Below are 19,107 nucleotides of genomic sequence, written 5' to 3'. Positions count from 1 at the left end.
ACATGACTTATAGATTTGCAGAATCACTATTTCGTACGTCGTCATCACTTCCGGTCGCTACCGGAAGAGAATTTGAAAAATGGATTTTTTCAACTTTTTTTTTTCTTAAAGGACATATCTCACGTTTTCAAAGTATACAAAATTACATGCATTTTGTCTTCTTTATGCTTATAGTAATTAATTCTAATAGTTCGTTCGCCGAAATTTTGCGATAATTAACCACAATACAGACTTAAATCTAAGCGCCGATTTCAAAAAGTCAAGTTAATTAGGTAGGTAGTCACGTGGTACAGTGACGTCACATGCTCCCTTCGGATTGTTAAAGTACTGCGAGATAGTATTAAAAACTCAAGTTTTAGGGGCCTAATTAATTTACCATGGGCAACATTTAAATCGATGTTGATAAATTGTCCGAGTTTTTTATGTGTTCGCCACCAATGTACACATATAACGATGTAAATACCCAAATATAGCGAGTAAAGCGTGTATGAAATCGGCAAAATTGTGAGTAAATAATGTTTATATGGGTCGCTGTCTATAAACTGTTTGGGGATGTTATTCCTTTATACATCTGTAATTGGCGCTGTTTTTCTAAAATAAACAGTGCAATCATTATTTATGTTTGGATTAGACAAATTATGATACGTTAAATTGTTGACAACTAGGCCCTATGCCAAGCTGTTGTCACGCGTGCATTTCGGAAAGAAAGAAAAAGACAACACACACACACACACACAAATCAATAAAAATATTCAAATTTAAAGTGGTAATCACATTATTTTATTTTGATAAAGCAATCTTATTACTATTTTTGAATTGTGATCTGCACGTCTTTAGGAAGTACGAAGTGGGAGCACGGCGTTATAGCCTACTGACGCGACGCACTCAAGATGCTACGAGTTCATTAAAGAAATAATTTTATAATTCAATTTAAAGCTAGGAAATACAACATTCTATTATTTTTATAATTAAAAGTTCAATTATTTTGTATCTTTATTTTTTGTTGTTGTAAATCTACCAGTTGGTAGAAGTTACATTGTATCGTCGATATATGTTGTTACAAGGTGAAGGTCAGTTGATCCGAGTGTGTATTGAATTTGAAGAGCAAAACAGAATGTATGTTATAGGCCTACCAGTCCTTATAGCTTCGATATATCCATTTTCTCGTAGTTTATCAGGGTCTCTGTCCAAGCGATGTTTGAAAAAGTGACTTGGTGTGTATTTTAAGGTAGAGTTCTTGCTCCAACAAAAAAATTATCCACGTCTTTTTTCTCGTACCTTCCTTCGAAAAATTGAAAAATACTCACTCTAAATCCTTTCTACCGACAACTAGTACACCCGAGCACGGCACAAAACATCTTAATGCATTATTATTTACAAGCCGTTAACGTGACAATTGGTTTTTTGTCGATTAAATCTAATCTGTTTATGAAATGACTAATAGATGTTTTGAAACCCGAGGGTGCATATGACGTCATACAAAATGGCGCGTAAACTAGCGAAAGAAAATATGCATATCGCAAGATTTGAATTTCATCGCTTTCAAACTAGAAAACTACGCAAAATATTTCATTTAAAACACATTTAAAGTAGTTTTAGGCATAAAAAGAGTTAATTTTCCTGAAAAAATGAAAAAGTTTAGAAACATGCCTTGTGTCCTTTAAGGTAGCTATTGATAGCTAGCCCCCCCAAAAAAAACGCTCATTGAATTTTTTTCAATTTTATTTATTATAACATTTTGACTTTATCCTAAAACATATCAAAAAATCAACAAAAGTAATCAGGTTAATTTTCGAGGAAAGCGAGATTGAAATCCCCTCTTTTGCAGCCCGAAAAGGCAAAAAATGCCAAAATTGAGCAAATTAACACAAAAGCCAATAAAAATCTTATTGACACCAGAAATATTGTTTGTCATATATAGTTATGTAAATTAAACACAAACAGATAAAAAATCAACATGGATTAGAAATTCAAAATGCATCTAAGGGAAACATTGGCATGATTCGACTTGGCAATTGGCCAAATTTACCCTAAATATGGCGTTTCTCAAATACTATCAGGCATACATTTTCTGACAACAACAAAATTCTGCTCATAAAATTTCTGATTTTATTTCATTTTTACAATAAGTCAAGTAGTATCTAAAATATTGAATAGAAAAAAATATACCAAATGAGGTTTAATCTGAAACTATGTCAGATTTTGTAACCCTACCCCCTCCCTTCTAGAAATGAATTTTAAGAGATACAGTCAGCAGAGATAAACTATTGACCTTAAATGATTAAGCATTCCCAAATTACCATATTGAGCATTCAAACTCACAATACTAGAAGTTTCCATGCGCCATTTAAGAATGATATATAGTGTGTGCTATTGCAGTTGACCTTTTCGCACTCACAATGATTGCCTAAATATTTAGTTATTTTTTATACAATTTCTTGTAATAACTGGACCAAATCTATTACCTATACATATTTTTTGATAGAAATTTATATCACTATACAGTATAATACACCAAATATGTTTAAATAACCATTTCATATTTCAATAAATAATTAATATCAATGGAAAGAGACCCATGGACTGCCCATGGATCACTACATGCAAGTCCATCTGAGTCATCTTACCCTCACAGATAGGTGTGTCTTTCATAAGTTTACGATTTCTAATTGTAGTTTCACATGGAACCAAAAACTCACTATTGGATAACTGAGAATGCATGTACATGTATATTGCATTAACTAACTGAAGTTTTCCCAGGTGAAGGTCTATGTTCACTGTATGTATAGGGAGGGGGGGGTTAATTAGTTCCATTATGAAACTTTTCTAAAAATTTGATATACATTAATGTATCTATGATGTATGTTTCAACTAAATTTTGAATTACAAGGAAAATTCAAACACATTGATTGAAGTTATAAAATTGATATTCCATCATGTGCACATTTTTTACTAATATATCTAAGAAAGAATAATCAACATTGAAATTTCCTTTACATCTATGCAATATTATTGTCTTTCAAAAGTCATGTACTTGTAATATACGAGTACATGATCTTGTTTTCCCTTAAATTCACAATTTAGTTTAAAGTATGCTGTATAACATCCACTGCTCTGAGCTCATATAAGTGAATTAATGTTTTTCATCCAGTCCCAAATTTTGCAGTAGTTCTTTAATCTTCGGAACTTGATCAAACATTTTTAAGTTTGTGGAGTTGTGGGGGTCCAGGGGATATGTCATCATCACTGTAAATGGAGTACCTGTTCAAAATATAGATAAATATATTTAAATATAGCAAAAAAGATGAATATCTGATATACTCAGAATTGTCTTTACAAATGTTTATCAAAAAAAATAATAGTACCTCTCTTGCTGTTATACTTGTTGCCTCGAAATCCACTTCAACCTGCACTGGTCCTATCTAACCTCCCTCGGTCTTCAGGCTGATACCTACAAAAAGATCATCATAATTGATATTTGCACAGTTAGGTCTATATTATACCATTGAGTAATTAGATTGCGTCAGACAATGTGAATTTTAAAACTGTGTCTCAACACATATTCAGTTAAAATTTAAATACTGATGTTTCAAAATTATAAATTGCAAGAGATGACATGTATATATGTTTTCATAAACTGACATAGACTTATCATATCTGTTTTATTTACAAAATGTGGGTCAAGAGAAGGGCATACGTGTAGTATACATATCTTACTTATACATACAGTGCATACATTTGCCTATGAGAGGGCATATGCAGACTTGTGATTAATTTACATTATTTAAAAAGGTTTTGCCAACCTACATGTTTGTGTGAAACACGAAACTTCAGGTTTGATATATTTCTTAGGTCACTGAAATTTCAAAGTAATAGTATATGTATACTATAGTCTAGGGAATTATAATTCAACACATGCCCCCCCCCCCCCTTCCACTTTTTATCCGGTTCCCTCATACCCCTAGATAGTAGGTCTATACAGATATTTGTTTTTCATTACTTTTATACATGTAGTTCAAGGTATGTTATTTTCGAAACGGTTATTTTCATAACGATATTATTATTTTCTTAATAAAAGAGTTGTGAGAGCCCATGTTTATACATTTACATGACATCCGTTCGTTTACAATCACATGCACATGTGGGAGTTATATTTTATGCACATATGGAATACATATATACATACAAAATAATACATCTACTGTATGTCGTGTGTTTAAACTTACAGATGTTATTATAAATCGCGTTGTGAAATAGCAGAGGAAATGTGAGTTGAACTTTTGAATACAAATTTATGGCATTTTTTTCACTCACCAAACGAAACTATGATTTCGTTGTCCAAGTTGAATGCATCCACCAACTTCCTCTTCTTGCAAGAAAATTTGTTTAGCCTCTCAATGACTGTATAAACAGTATTTAATCTCTCAGCATGCAGCACTCGGACATTACGATGCATCAATCAACAACTTTGTTTACGTAGCGCATCTATGTACATGGATTGGTGGTTGGTTTAACATTTCGATTAGCAAAAAGTTTCACACACCATTATTACAGACATTGACGTATACTGATGTGGTATGTGCATATTTTCTGTAGGCGAGTCAGTCACAGCAACGAAACACTTTCGGAACCCCTTTTTGTTTTTCGACTATTCTATGACGGAGTAAGGAATTCCGGAAAATGAATTCACGTGAAAATACACAATTTTTACTGATCACGTGGTTGCTATCCGTCGCTACCTTAATGTTTTTCTTTGATAAAGGTGAGATAAATAGAGATTCTTTATAGAATGCTGAATATGATATTTGTTTTCAAATTGATCAAACCAAACTCTAGATATTCGTAATTTTCGTTTTGAAGCGAGGTCCTCGCTAGGCTAATGGTTAGCGTAGTGGATTTTCATGCGGGCGACCCGGGTTCAATCCCCAGATTACTCGAATATTTTTTTCCCACTTTATAACAAATGAAGAATTTCAGGTTATCTGCTGGACACGGAAAGAACGGAAGACCTTTTTTTTGCCATGGCATCAAGTTTCTAGTTATTATTATTTTTGGGGGGGGGACCAAATATCGTCCAGGAGTTTTCTCGAAAACTATAGAGTTGTTTTCAGTGAAACTTTCAGGGAAAATGCATTTTATTATGAACTTTGTTTATCACAAAAATAATTGCAAAAATTCCACTTCGGTTCCAAGTTATGAACAATTTCCTGATTTTCAAATGGAACTTTGTCTGCGAGTGATCTACAGGAAGGACTAAAGATATGAACTGGAGACTTATTAGAGATGATAGAACATGACTTATAGATTTGCAGAATCATTATTTCGTACGTCGTCATCACTTCCGGTCGCTACCGGAAGAGAATTTGAAAAATGGATTTTTTTTTGAACTTTTTTGTTTCTTAATGTTTTTCTTTGAAAAAGGTGAGATAAATAGAGATTCTTTATAGAATTCTGAATATGATATTTGTTTTTAAATTGATCAAACCAAACTCTAGATATTCGTAATTTTCGTTTTGAAGCGAGATCCTCGCTAGCCTAATGGTTAGCGTAGTGGATTTTCATGTGGGTTCAATCCCCAGATTACTCAAATATTTTTTTCCTACTTTTTACAGCTTAAAAATGAGATTTCATTCTACAAATGATCTTTTGTATTTGTTCCGTGCGTTATTTCGATATTTTCTCAATATCAACATTTTATAATCCTTCATGCATGCAGAACTATGTACAGGGAATGCATAACGTACATGTAAAACATGTACATTTGCTATGAGTGAAGAAAAAACTTTTCAATCTGCTTAATACTACAAATCACTAATTTTCTCATATTTTATTTCCTCGGGACAAAGGAGTAACTGAGATTGTATAACGGTTATATATATTTTGATATCAATTCAATTGTTTCCCCCTATTTCTTTATCTATATACTTTATAAGTGGCACATACATATGTACTTCTACATCCATTCAAATTAATATCGATAGTATTAATACTGTCATTTTCTTATTGAAGCAACGATCTTCACTAGCTCAATGGTTAGCGTGTTCGATTTTCACGTGAACGACACGAGTTCAATCTCCGATTCTTTTCATGAACAAACCACCGTCTTTATAATTCGAAGATGCATTTTAATCGGACTTTTTCACCAAATAATTTCTTATATCATTAAAAACTTCAAAGTGGCTTAACATTTTAAATTTCAGTGACATACGCGTTTTACACTCCTCTCCATAGAATCCGACGTCACATCCGTTTGTGCAGGTTCCATCAACATGGTTACACGTCATTACGTCACTACAGCTACCACAGGTCTCCTTACATAGTTCTCCGTAAAACTGAGGACTGCAAGCTACGAATGAAATACATCATGGAATAACAAAGGACAATCCTGAAGAACTCGAAACAAGTTAGTTGAAAAATGTACATAACACTGAAACAGACATACGTAGTTTACACTGATGTCCCTGGTATCCAGGTTTACATCTGTAACAGGCTCCAGTCTCTGAGTGACAGTATCGACAGTTTGTATCATCACAAGGAATGGAACAGTTAAGTCCGTAGTAACCGGGTACAGGACAACCTTTGTAGAATTGGGAGGTAAGTCTTATAAAACACAATCAAATTCTTAGAAACTAATCACAGGATACTCCTAGAAAAATATTTGCAGAGTAAAATACTGTTTGAATTAACAATGAAATATAAATATATAATGTGAGGATAAATAGTATGGATTATGAGACAATGAAATATTACACAATTAAATGTTTAACTATTAAATATTAAAACCCGAGAATCGTACACGGCATTTATATAGACTACAGAATAATTTTATCATAATACAAAGTTTAAAACAACTATATTTCATTATAAGGCTTTATTAATATTTTAGATAAAGTTGGACATTCCAAAATCTGAATACCCATCCATCGTTATCACCATCCATAGATTCAACCCACGATGATATCTTTACCAGTTTTTTCTGTTTACGAAAGATATATAGAGGATATCTATATTGCGTGTTTTGATATTTGGTTTATCCAACGAGTTGATATGGTGTATTTATTCGCCAGGCTTGCCGATAAACCAAAGTCTCAAAATACGCCATTATAGATGTTGTATTTATCTCATACGTCTTCTTTTCACTTAATTTGGAGATGATCCCCAGTATTGTAGAACCAGATGATTGAATTTGTTTTGAATCCGTGGCTCAGACTTCCTTACGCAGGAAAAAATAGTGTACATATAATCCATTCATTATGGAAAGCCGTGGGGTACCCCCACATTATCATTATTTTTCCCTATATAAAATACCGAAATTGTAATCTCTTCCAAAAATAAAAATGTAGTGGATTTTCATGCGGGCGACCCGGGTTCAATCCTCAGATTACTCGATTAATTTTTTCCCACTTGATAACAAATGAAGAATTTAAAGTTATCTACTGGACACGGAATGAACAGAAGACCTTCTTGTTGCCATGGCAACACGTTTCTAGTTATCATTATTATTAATTTTTTTTTTACCAAATGTTGTGCAGGAGTTTTCTCGAAAACTGTAAAGTGGTTTTGAGTGGAACTTTCAGGAAAAATGCATTATATTATGAACTTTCTTTATGATGAAAAAAAATTGAGAAAATTCCATTTCGGTTCCAAGTTATGGACAATTTCCTGATTTTCAAATGGAACTTTGTCCGCGAGTGATTTACAGGAAGGGCTAAATATATGAAATGGAGACTTATTAGAGATGAAAAAATATGACTTATAGATTTGCAGAATCACTATTTCGTACTTCATTTTCAGTTCCGGTCGCTACCGGAAGCGAATTTAAAAAATGGATTTTTTCAACTTTTTTGTTTTTTAATATTTTTCTTTGATAAAGGTGAGATAAATAGAGACTCTTTATAGAATAATGAATATGATGTTTGTTTTTAAATTGATCAATCCAAACTCTAGATATTCGTCATTTTCATTTGGAAGCGAGGTCCTCGCTAGCCTAATGGTTAGCGTAGTTGATTTTCATGTGGGCGACCCGGGTTCAATCCCCAGATTGCTCAAATATTTTCCCCCCACTTTTTACAGCTTAAAAATGAGATTTCATTCTTCAAATGATCTCTTGTATTTGTTCCGTGCGTTATTTCGATATTTTCTCAATATCAACATTTTATAATCCTTCATGCATGCAGAACTATGTACAGGGAATGCATAACGTACATGTAAAACATGTACATTTGCTATGAGTGAAGAAAAAACTTTTCAATCTGCTTAATACTACAAATCACTAATTTTCTCATATTTTATTTCCTCGGGACAAAGGAGTAACTGAGATTGTATAACGGTTATATATATTTTGATATCAATTCAATTGTTTCCCCATATTTCTTTATCTATATACTTTATAAGTGGCACATACATATGTACTTCTACATCCATTCAAATTAATATCGATAGTATTAATACTGTCATTTTCTTATTGAAGCAACGATCTTCACTAGCTCAATGGTTAGCGTGTTCGATTTTCACGTGAACGACACGAGTTCAATCTCCGATTCTTTTCATGAACAAACCACCGTCTTTATAATTCGAAGATGCATTTTAATCGGACTCTTTCACCAAATAATTTCTTATATCATTAAAAACTTCAAAGTGGTTTAACATTTTAAATTTCAGTGACATACGCGTTTTACACTCCTCTCCATAGAATCCGACGTCACATCCGTTTGTGCAGGTTCCATCAACATGGTTACACGTCATTCCGTCACGACAGCTACCACAGGTCTCCTTACATAGTTCTCCGTAATACTGAGGACTGCAAGCTACGAATGAAATAATGAAATACATCATGGAATAACAAAGGACAATCCTGAAGAACGCGAAACAAGTTAGTTGAAAAATGTACATAACACTGAAACAGACATACGTAGTTTACACTGATATCCCTGGTATCCAGGTTTACATCTGTAACAGGCTCCAGTCTCTGAGTGACAGTATCGACAGTTTGTATCATCACAAGGAATGGAACAGTTAAGTCCGTAGTAACCGGGTACAGGACAACCTTTGTAGAATTGGGAGGTAAGTCTTATAAAACACAATCAAATTCTTAGAAACTAATCACAGGATACTCCTAGAAAAATATTTGCAGAGTAAAATACTGTTTGAATTAACAATGAAATATAAATATATAATGTGAGGATAAATAGTATGGATTATGAGACAATGAAATATTACACAATTAAATGTTTATCTATTAAATATTAAAACCCGGGAATCGTACACGGCAATTATATAGACTACAGAATAATTTTATCATAATACAAAGTTTAAAACAACTATATTTCATTATAAGGCTTTATTAATATTTTAGATAAAGTTGGACATTCCAAAATCTGAATACCCATCCATCGTTATCACCATCCATAGATTCAACCCACGATGATATCTTTACCAGTTTTTTCTGCTTACGAAAGATATATAGAGGATATCTATATTGCGTGTTTTGATATTTGGTTTATCCAAAGAGTTGATATGGTGTATTTATTCGCGAGGCTTGCCGATAAATCAAAATCTCAAAATACGCCATTATAGATGTTGTATTTATCTCATACGTCTTCCTTTCACTTAATTTGGAGATGATCCCCAGGATTGTAGAACCAGATGATTGAATTTGTTTTGAATCCGTGGCTCAGACTTCCTTACGCAGGAAAAAATAGTGTGCATATAATCCATTCATTATGGAAAGCCGTGGGGTACCCCCACATTATCATTATTTTTCCCTATATAAAATACCAAAATTGTAATCTCTTCCAAAAATAAAAATGTAGTGGATTTTCATGCGGGCGACCCGCGTTCAATCCTCAGATTACTTGATTAATTTTTTCCCACTTGATAACAAATGAAGAATTTAAAGTTATCTACTGGACACGGAATGAACAGAAGACCTTCTTGTTGCCATGGCAATACGTTTCTAGTTATCATTATTAATTTTTTTTACCAAATGTTGTGCAGGAGTTTTCTCGAAAACTGTAAAGTGGTTTTCAGTGGAACTTACAGGAAAAATGCATTATATTATGAACTTTCTTTATCACGAAAAAAAAAAATTGGGAAAATTCCATTTCGGTTCCAAGTTATGGACAATTTCCTGATTTTCAAATGGAACTTTGTCCGCGAGTGATCTACAGGAAGGGCTAAATATATGAAATGGAGACTTATTAGAGATGATAGAATATGACTTATAGATTTGCAGAATCACTATTTCGTACTTCATTTTCAGTTCCGGTCGCTACCGGAAGCGAATTTAAAAAATGGATTTTTTCAACTTTTTTCTTTTTTAATGTTTTTCTTTGATAAAGGTAAGATAAATAGAGACTCGTTATAGAATAATGAATATGATATTTGTTTTTAAATTGATCAAACCAAACTCTAGATATTCGTAATTTTCATTTTGAAGCGAGATCCTCGCTAGCCTAATGGTTAGCGTAGTGGATTTTCATGTGGGCGACCGGGTTCAATCCCCAGATTACTCAAATATTTTTCCCCACTATTTACAGCTTAAAAATGAGATTTCATTCTTCAAATGATCTCTTGTATTTGTTCCGTGCGTTATTTCGATATTTTCTCAATATCAACATTTTATAATCCTTCATGCATGCAGAACTATGTACAGGGAATGCATAACGTACATGTAATACATGTGCATTTGTTATGAGTGAAGGAAAAACTTTTCAATCTGCTTAATACTACAAATCATTAATTTTCTCATATTTTATTTCCTCGGGACAAAGGAGTAACTGAGATTGTATAACGGTTATATATATTTTGATATCAATTCAATTTTTTTCCCTATTTCTTTATCTAAATACTTTATAAGTGGCACATACATATGTACTTCTACATGCATTCAAATTAATATCGATAGTATTAATACTGTCATTTTCTTATTGAAGCAACGATCTTCACTAGCGCAATGGTTAGCGTGTTCGATTTTCACGTGGACGACCCGGGTTCAATCCCCGATCCTTTTCATCATCAAACTACCGTCTTTATAATTCGAAGATGGATTTCAGTCGGACTCTTTCACCAAATAATTTCTTATATCATTAAAAACTTCAAAGTGGTTTAACATTTTAAATTTCAGTGACATACGCGTTTTACACTCCTCTCCATAGAATCCGACGTCACATCCGTTTGTGCAGGTTCCATCAACATGGTTACACGTCATTCCGTCACGACAGCTACCACAGGTCTCCTTACATAGTTCTCCGTAATACTGAGGACTGCAAGCTACGAATGAAAAACGTCATGGAATAACAAAGGACAATCCTGAAGAACGCGAAACAAGTTAGTTCAAAAATGTACATAACACTGAAACAGACATACGTAGTTTACACTGATGTCCCTGGACGCCGTTTCATCAAACATCGTAACTAGTTGTGTAAGCTTAGTTTGGCGTAACTTTCTGACTACACTAAATATTTTACGTAAGTCCGTTTCATCAAGTGGCGTAAGATTGGAATATACCAAGTTTTCTACTAACTAGTAGAAACACTACGTCAGGTCGAGCCCTTACGTAAGTACCTACGTAAGCAAAAATCATGGCCAACTGTTCGCTGTTTGTAAATATATATGGAATTTTTACCGACGACCTTTGCGTCGTGATCGATTTTTTCAAGAGGGGATGCTTTTAGACGTTTACAACGATAAATATGTAAGGCCATAAGGGTTACTTCCCTTTGAAAACTAGTAAATTTATGGCTTGCCCTTACTGTATGATTACTTTCACAAGTGTCTATCTGTACACGAATGATGAATGCACAGTGTTATTCCCAAATCCCTTTGTAAAGTAGTCCACCGTAAAGGGAACATTCACTTTGTTGTATTATATGTAAGCTATTTATAAATCTCTTCAAAACTTCCACTCTGACTAACTTGGAACAAATGATTAGCGAGCCCGATTTAATTCGATTTCAATCGTATGGTGGGTGGATTTACGGGAGTGTAATGTATATTTCATGAACAGTTACTTATTGTATATCTTAAATCTTGAAAGAATATCCCGTCGTAAGAGATACATCATATAACTATATCATGATAATAAAGTTCTTCCAAATAATAAAAAAAAAAAAGTCTTCGTAACAGTTTCATACTTGACGAATTTCGGTAATAAGTGATGTGCAGGATAATCCGTGCAGATATATATTTTATGTTATCAAATAAAGAAAAACATCTACATGTACATATATATCAGGCACTAATCGGCGTGAGTGGGAGGGGGGTCACCTTGCGTTGCTACTCCACTTTTTTTTAGCAATACGGTTGTTTTTTTTAAATTTTGTACTAGGAAAATGTTTTGATGCACTCATAATAGAATACTCTAGCACCCCAACGATTGAAGAAAATGAAACTTGAGAGAGAAAAAATTGTGGAAATCACTGCAAAAGATTCCAACACCACCCACTCCACCCCCCCCCCCCCCCCCCCCCCCTCCGAATTAGGATTTTGCAGATAGGACAAAACATTTTACTTATTTATTTTTATTTTATTTATTTTTTGCATTATAACGCAAGATAAAAAGATTATTTGAAAAACCAACATCTAATCTCTGTCCCAGGTCCCCCCCCCCCCCCCCCCTCCGTCACTTTGCAAAACGATGGTACGTGCCTGCATATAATCCCAAACTGTAAAATATGCACACATATTCAATTTGTTCAAACACATTTAGGCCTATGAGTCTACATTAATTATCCAATTAAAGTATAGATATATAGTTAATATCTATATACAATGTAGATGTACATGTATCATGTCGATCTACATGCACTTAAAATATAATAATTCCAATGTTATTTATTACAAGTGTTTTGATTGGACAAAAATGAAGCTGAACAAGAGTTTATACATCAATAAATCCGAAAACGCGATGTATTCATACACGCCTGAAAACAAATAACATAGTGCGGGGAAACTATTCAAAGTTTTGCAATTGATAACAAAGTGAATGAATCGGAATTATAAGAATTAAACATTCTTTTTGAAGAATGTATCGATGTGTAAACTCCGGACATTTTACTCACAAACTTAACATAAAAGTGCTTCGCACTTTTATTCAGTTTATGAGTAAAATGTTCGGAGTTTACACATCGATAAATTCTTCAAAAAGAATGTTTAATCCTATAATAACCTTTGAAATCAATAAACAACTACTTTTTGTAGAAGAAGAGATGTAAAATATATACATAGGCCTATATACATAAAAACAAATTTTGTTTATGGAGTGATATGTTTGATTTAGTGTGTGTTGGTGGAATATACCACAGGGTAGTGATATGCGTCTAGTGCATGTATTTGCCGTTGACTAGCATCCATTTGCGAAAAGAGAGCCGAGTGCGTCAGCCTCTCCTGTCAGTACATAGCCTCTACATTACCAAGACTCAATTAGTGCCTCCACGTTGGCAGCACATGGATATTGGCCTCTCTCGGGACCAGACCGAACTAATGGGGATCTGGGAGCAGCAAGGGCCTCATAGATGCAGTGTGTAGGCCCACCGGCGTGTGGACACGCCCTAGCACTCGTCAACCTTGCCCCCAGCTATGGGAATATAGCCGGCAAGACATGATGTCGATAATCAGGGTTGATTATCTGTCTAGGAGAAGGAAACCTCCGAAGTAAAACCCGGATAGGTGAGATTCGCAACCAGGGATGGTAGCTTACCTAGGAGAAGGACACTCCGATGTAAAACCTGGGGGATGGCATCCAATAGTCTTAAAAAAGACCGTCATCTAAGGGAAGGATAACCCCAACAGAAAAACCACCTCAACGAGGTTGAGCGTAGGGCTAATCACCCGACCTCATAAAAAGAAGTTGATTACGAAAACTATGAACATCGCCCTATTCTCCACGAGGAGAAAAGGAATTAAGTCAAGTAAGTCATGTTTGATTTAGTATGCAGTGCCCAAATAGTATGGTATAGGAAAATGTTACTGCCTCTGCCAACACGGTCATCTCTGTCTCCTCCCAATTCCGCTTGTGTATTTTCTTTGCGTTCTTTTCATTCATTATTTTGGTCCAGACGACAAGTGAAAAAAAAAACCGAAAGTATGATGTACGCATGCTCAGGGAGCGGTAACTAAGCACGTAAGCTTAGTTGAAAACTTAGTCGAGTAGTAACGTACGCATGTATTTACGTCGTTTCGTTAAACGCGGTTTGCGCTAAACTAAGATTATACGTGACTAGATTTACGTAGTCGGCGTAAGACTTAGTTAATTGAAAATTTACACTTCTTGATGAAACTGCGTCCTGGTATCCAGGTTTACATCTGTAATAAGCTCCAGTCTCTGAGTGACAGTATCGACAGTTTGTATCATCACAAGGAATGGAACATTTAAGTCCGTAGTAACCGGGTACAGGACAACCTTTCTAGAATTGGGAGGTAAGTCTTATAAAACACAATCAAATTCTTAGAAACTAATCACAGGATACTCCTAGAAAAATATTTGCAGAATAAAATACTGTTTGAATTAACAATGAAATATAAATATATAATGTGAGGATAAATAGTATGGATTATGAGACAATGAAATATTACACATTTAAATGTTTATCTATTAAATATTAAAACCCGAGAATCGTACACGGCAATTATATAGACTACAGAATAATTTTATCATAATACAAAGTTTAAAACAACTATATTTCATTATAAGGCTTTATTAATATTTTAGATAAAGTTAGACATTCCAAAATCTGAATACCCATCCATCGTTATCACCATCCATAGATTCAACCCACGATGATATCTTTACGAGCTTTTTCTGTGTACAAAAGATACATAGAGGATATCTATACTGCGTGTTTTTTTATTTGGTTTATCCAACGAGTTGATATGATGTATTTATTCGCGAGGCTTGCCGATAAACCAAAATCTCAAAATACGCCATTATAGATGTTGTATTTATCTCAAACGTCTTCTTTTCACTTAATTTGGAGATGATCCCCAGTATTGTAGAACCAGATGATTGAATTTGTTTTGAATCCGTGGCTCAGACTTCCTTACGCAGGAAAAAATAGTGCGCATATAATCCATTCATTATCGAAAGCCGTGGGGTACCCCCACATTATCATTATTTTTCCCTATATAAAATACCGAAATTGTAATCTCTTCCAAAAATAAAAATGTAGTGGATTTCCATGCGGGCGACCCGGGTTCAATCCCCAGATTACTCGAATATTTTTCCCACTTGATAACAAATGAAGAATTTAAAGTTATCTACTGTATACGGAAAGAACGGAAGACCTTCTTGTTGCTATGGCAACACGTTTCTAGTTATCATTATTATTATAATTTTTTGGACCAAATTTTGTGCAGCAGTTTTCTTGAAAACTGTAAAGTGGTTTTCAGTGAAACTTTCAGGAAAAATGCATTATATTATGAACTTTGTTTATCACCCAAAAAAAATTGGGAAAATTCCATTTCGGTTCCAAGTTATGGACAATTTCCTGATTTTCCAATGGAACTTTGTCCGCGAGTGATCTACAGGAAGTGCTAAAGATATGAAATGGAGACTTATTAGAGATGATAGAACATGACTTATAGATTTGCAGAATCACTATTTCGTAGGTCGTCATCACTTCCGGTCGCTACCGGAAGAGAATTTGAAAAATGGATTTTTTCAACTTTTTTGTTTCTTAATGTTTTTCTTTGATAAAGGTAAGATAAATAGAGATTCTATATAGAATGCTGAATATGATATTTGTTTTTAAATTGATCAAACCAAACTCTAGATATTCGTCATTTTCGTTTTGAAGCTAGGTCCTCGCTAGCCTACTGGTTAGCGTAGTGGATTTTCATGCGGGCGACCCGGGTTCAATCCCCAGATTACTCGAATATTTTTTCCCCACTATTTACAGCTTAAAAATGAGATTTCATTCTTCAAATGATCTCTTGTATTTGTTCCGTGCGTTATTTCGATATTTTCTCAATATCAACATTTTATAATCCTTCATGCGTGCAGAACTATGTACAGGGAATGCATAACGTACATGTAAAACATGTACATTTGTTATGAGTGAAGAAAAAAAATTTCAATCTGCTTAATACTACAAATCACTAATTTTCTCATATTTTATTTCCTCGGGACAAAGGAGTAACTGAGATTGTATAACGGTTATATATATTTTGATATCAATTCAATTGTTTCCCCCTGTTTCTTTATCTATATACTTTATAAGTGGCACATACATATGTCCTTCTAGATGCATTCAAATTAATATCGATAGTATTAATACTGTCATTTTCTTATTGAAGCAACGATCTTCACTAGCGCAATGGTTAGCGTGTTCGATTTTCACGTGAACGACCCGGGTTCAATCCCCGATCCTTTTCATCAACAAACCACCGTCTTTATAATTCGAATATGCATTTTAATCTGACTCTTTCACCAAATAATTTCTTATATCATTAAAAACTTCAAAGTGGCTTAACATTTTAAATTTCAGTGACATACGCGTTTTACACTCCTCTCCATAGAATCCGACGTCACATCCGTTTGTGCAGGTTCCATTAACATGGTTACACGTCATTCCGTCACTACAGCTACCACAGGTCTCCTTACATAGTTCTCCGTAATACTGAGGACTGCAAGCTACGAATGAAATACATCATGGAATAACAAAGGACGATCTTGAAGAACGCGAAACAAGTTAGTTGAAAAATGTACATAACATTGAAACAGACATACGTAGTTTACACTGATGTCCCTGGTATCCAGGTTTACATCTGTAACAGGCTCCAGTCTCTGAGTGACAGTATCGACAGTTTGTATCATCACAAGGAATGGAACAGTTAAGTCCGTAGTAACCGGGTACAGGACAACCTTTGTAGAATTGGGAGGTAAGTTTTATAAAACACAATCAAATTCTTAGAAACTAATCACAGGATACTCCTAGAAAAATATTTGCAGAGTAAAATACTGTTTGAATTAACAATAAAATATGAATATATAATGTGAGGATAAATAGTATGGATTATGAGACAATGAAATATTACACAATTAAATGTTTATCTATTAAATATTAAAACCCGAGAATCGTACACGGCAATTATATAGACTACAGAATAATTTTATCATAATACAAAGTTTAAAACAACTATATTCCATTGTAAAGCTTTATTAATATTTTAGATAAAGTTAGACATTCCAAAATCTGAATACCCATCCATAGATTCAACCCACGATGATATCTTTACGAGCTTTTTCTGTGTACAAAAGATACATAGAGGATATCTATATTGCGTGTTTTGATATTTGGTTTATCCAACGAGTTGATATGATGTATTTATTCGCGAGGCTTGCCGATAAACCAAAATCTCAAAATACGCCATTATAGATGTTGTATTTATCTCATACGTCTTCTTTTCACTTAATTTGGAGATGATCCCCAGTATTGTAGAACCAGATGATTGAATTTGTTTTGAATCCGTGGCTCAGACTTCCTTACGCAGGAAAAAATAGTGCGCATATAATCCATTCATTATCGAAAGCCGTGGGGTACCCCCACATTATCATTATTTTTCCCTATATAAAATACCGAAATTGTAATCTCTTCCAAAAATAAAAATGTAGTGGATTTTCATGCGGGCGACCCTGGTTCAATCGCCAGATTACTCGAATATTTTTTCCCACTTGATAACAAATGAAGAATTTCAGGTTATCTGCTGGACACGGAAAGAACGGAAGACCTTCTTGTTGCCATGGGAACAAGTTTCTATTTATTATTTTTTTTTTGGACCAAATTTTCTGCAGGAGTTTTCTCGAAAACTATAAAGTAGTTTTCAGTGAAACTTTCAGGGAAAATGCATTTTATTATGAACTTTGTTTATCACAAAAAAAAAATTGCAAAAATTCCATTTCGGTTCCAAGTTATGAACAATTTCCTGATTTTCAAATGGAACTTTGTCCGCGAGTAATCTACAGGAAGGGCTAAAGATATGAACTGTAGACTTATTAGAGTTGATAGAACATGACTTATAGATTTGCAGAATCACTATTTCGTATGTCGTCATCACTTCCGGTCGCTACCGGAAGAGAATTTAAAAAATGGATTTTTTCAACTTTTTTCTTTTTTAATGTTTTTCTTTGATAAAGGTAAGATAAATAGAGACTCTTTATAGAATAATGAATATGATATTTGTTTTTAAATTGATCAAACCAAACTCTAGATATTCGTAATTTTCATTTTGAAGCGAGGTCCTCGCTAGCCTAATGGTTAGCGTAGTGGATTTTCATGCAGGCGACCTGGGTTCAATCCCCAGATTACTCAAATATTTTTTCCCCACTTTTTACAGCTTAAAAATGAGATTTCATTCTTCAAATGATCTCTTGTATTTGTTCCGTGCGTTATTTCGATATTTTCTCAATATCAACATTTTATAATCCTTCATGCATGCAGAACTATGTACAGGGAATGCATAACGTACATGTAATACATGTACATTTGTTATGAGTGAAGAAAAAACTTTTCAATCTGCTTAATACTACAAATCATTAATTTTCTCATATTTTCTTTCCTCGGGACAAAGGAGTAACTGAGATTGTATAACGGTTATATATATTTTGATATCAATTCAATTTGTTTTCCCTATTTCTTTATTTATATACTTTATAAGTTGCACATACATATGTACTTCTACATGCATTCAAATTAATATCGATAGTATTAATACTGTCATTTTCTTATTGAAGCAACGATCTTCACTAGCGCAATGGTTAGCGTGTTCGATTTTCACGTGGATTACCCGGGTTCAATCCCCGATCCTTTTCATCAACAAACCACCGTCTTTATCATTCGAAGATGCATTTTAATCTCACTCTTTCACCAAATAATTTCTTATATCATTAAAAACTTCAAAGTGGCTTAACATTTTAAATTTCAGTGACATACGCGTTTTACACTCCTCTCCATAGAATCCGACGTCACATCCGTTTGTGCAGGTTCCATCAACATGGTTACACATCATTCCGTCACTACAGCTACCACAGGTCTCCTTACATAGTTCTCCGTAATACTGAGGACTGCAAGCTACGAATGAAATACCTCATGGAATAACAAAAGACAATCT

At 33.9% G+C, this 19,107-nt stretch overlaps 1 protein-coding gene across 1 annotated transcript in view; it reads right to left on the bottom strand.

Moving 5' to 3' along the window:
* Positions 1–6,125: 6,125 nt before the first annotated feature.
* Positions 6,126–19,107, bottom strand: part of LOC125682840 (multiple epidermal growth factor-like domains protein 6) — a 90,933-nt gene continuing 77,951 nt past the window's right edge. The window contains exons 38-48 of the mRNA XM_056147618.1: positions 18,930–19,067; positions 16,727–16,861; positions 16,493–16,630; positions 14,303–14,424; positions 13,413–13,576; positions 12,649–12,665; positions 11,134–11,271; positions 8,912–9,046; positions 8,670–8,807; positions 6,443–6,577; positions 6,126–6,346 (exon numbers count right to left, since the gene is read on the bottom strand). Coding sequence (XP_056003593.1) covers positions 6,126–6,346; positions 6,443–6,577; positions 8,670–8,807; positions 8,912–9,046; positions 11,134–11,271; positions 12,649–12,665; positions 13,413–13,576; positions 14,303–14,424; positions 16,493–16,630; positions 16,727–16,861; positions 18,930–19,067 — 1,481 coding nt within the window. The remainder of the gene's footprint in view (positions 6,347–6,442; positions 6,578–8,669; positions 8,808–8,911; positions 9,047–11,133; positions 11,272–12,648; positions 12,666–13,412; positions 13,577–14,302; positions 14,425–16,492; positions 16,631–16,726; positions 16,862–18,929; positions 19,068–19,107) is intronic.

Source organism: Ostrea edulis, chromosome 8, assembly GCF_947568905.1.
Source record: "Ostrea edulis chromosome 8, xbOstEdul1.1, whole genome shotgun sequence".
In the NCBI taxonomy this organism is placed as follows: Eukaryota; Metazoa; Mollusca; class Bivalvia; order Ostreida; family Ostreidae; genus Ostrea; species Ostrea edulis.
This window is presented reverse-complemented; position numbering and strand designations above follow the sequence as displayed.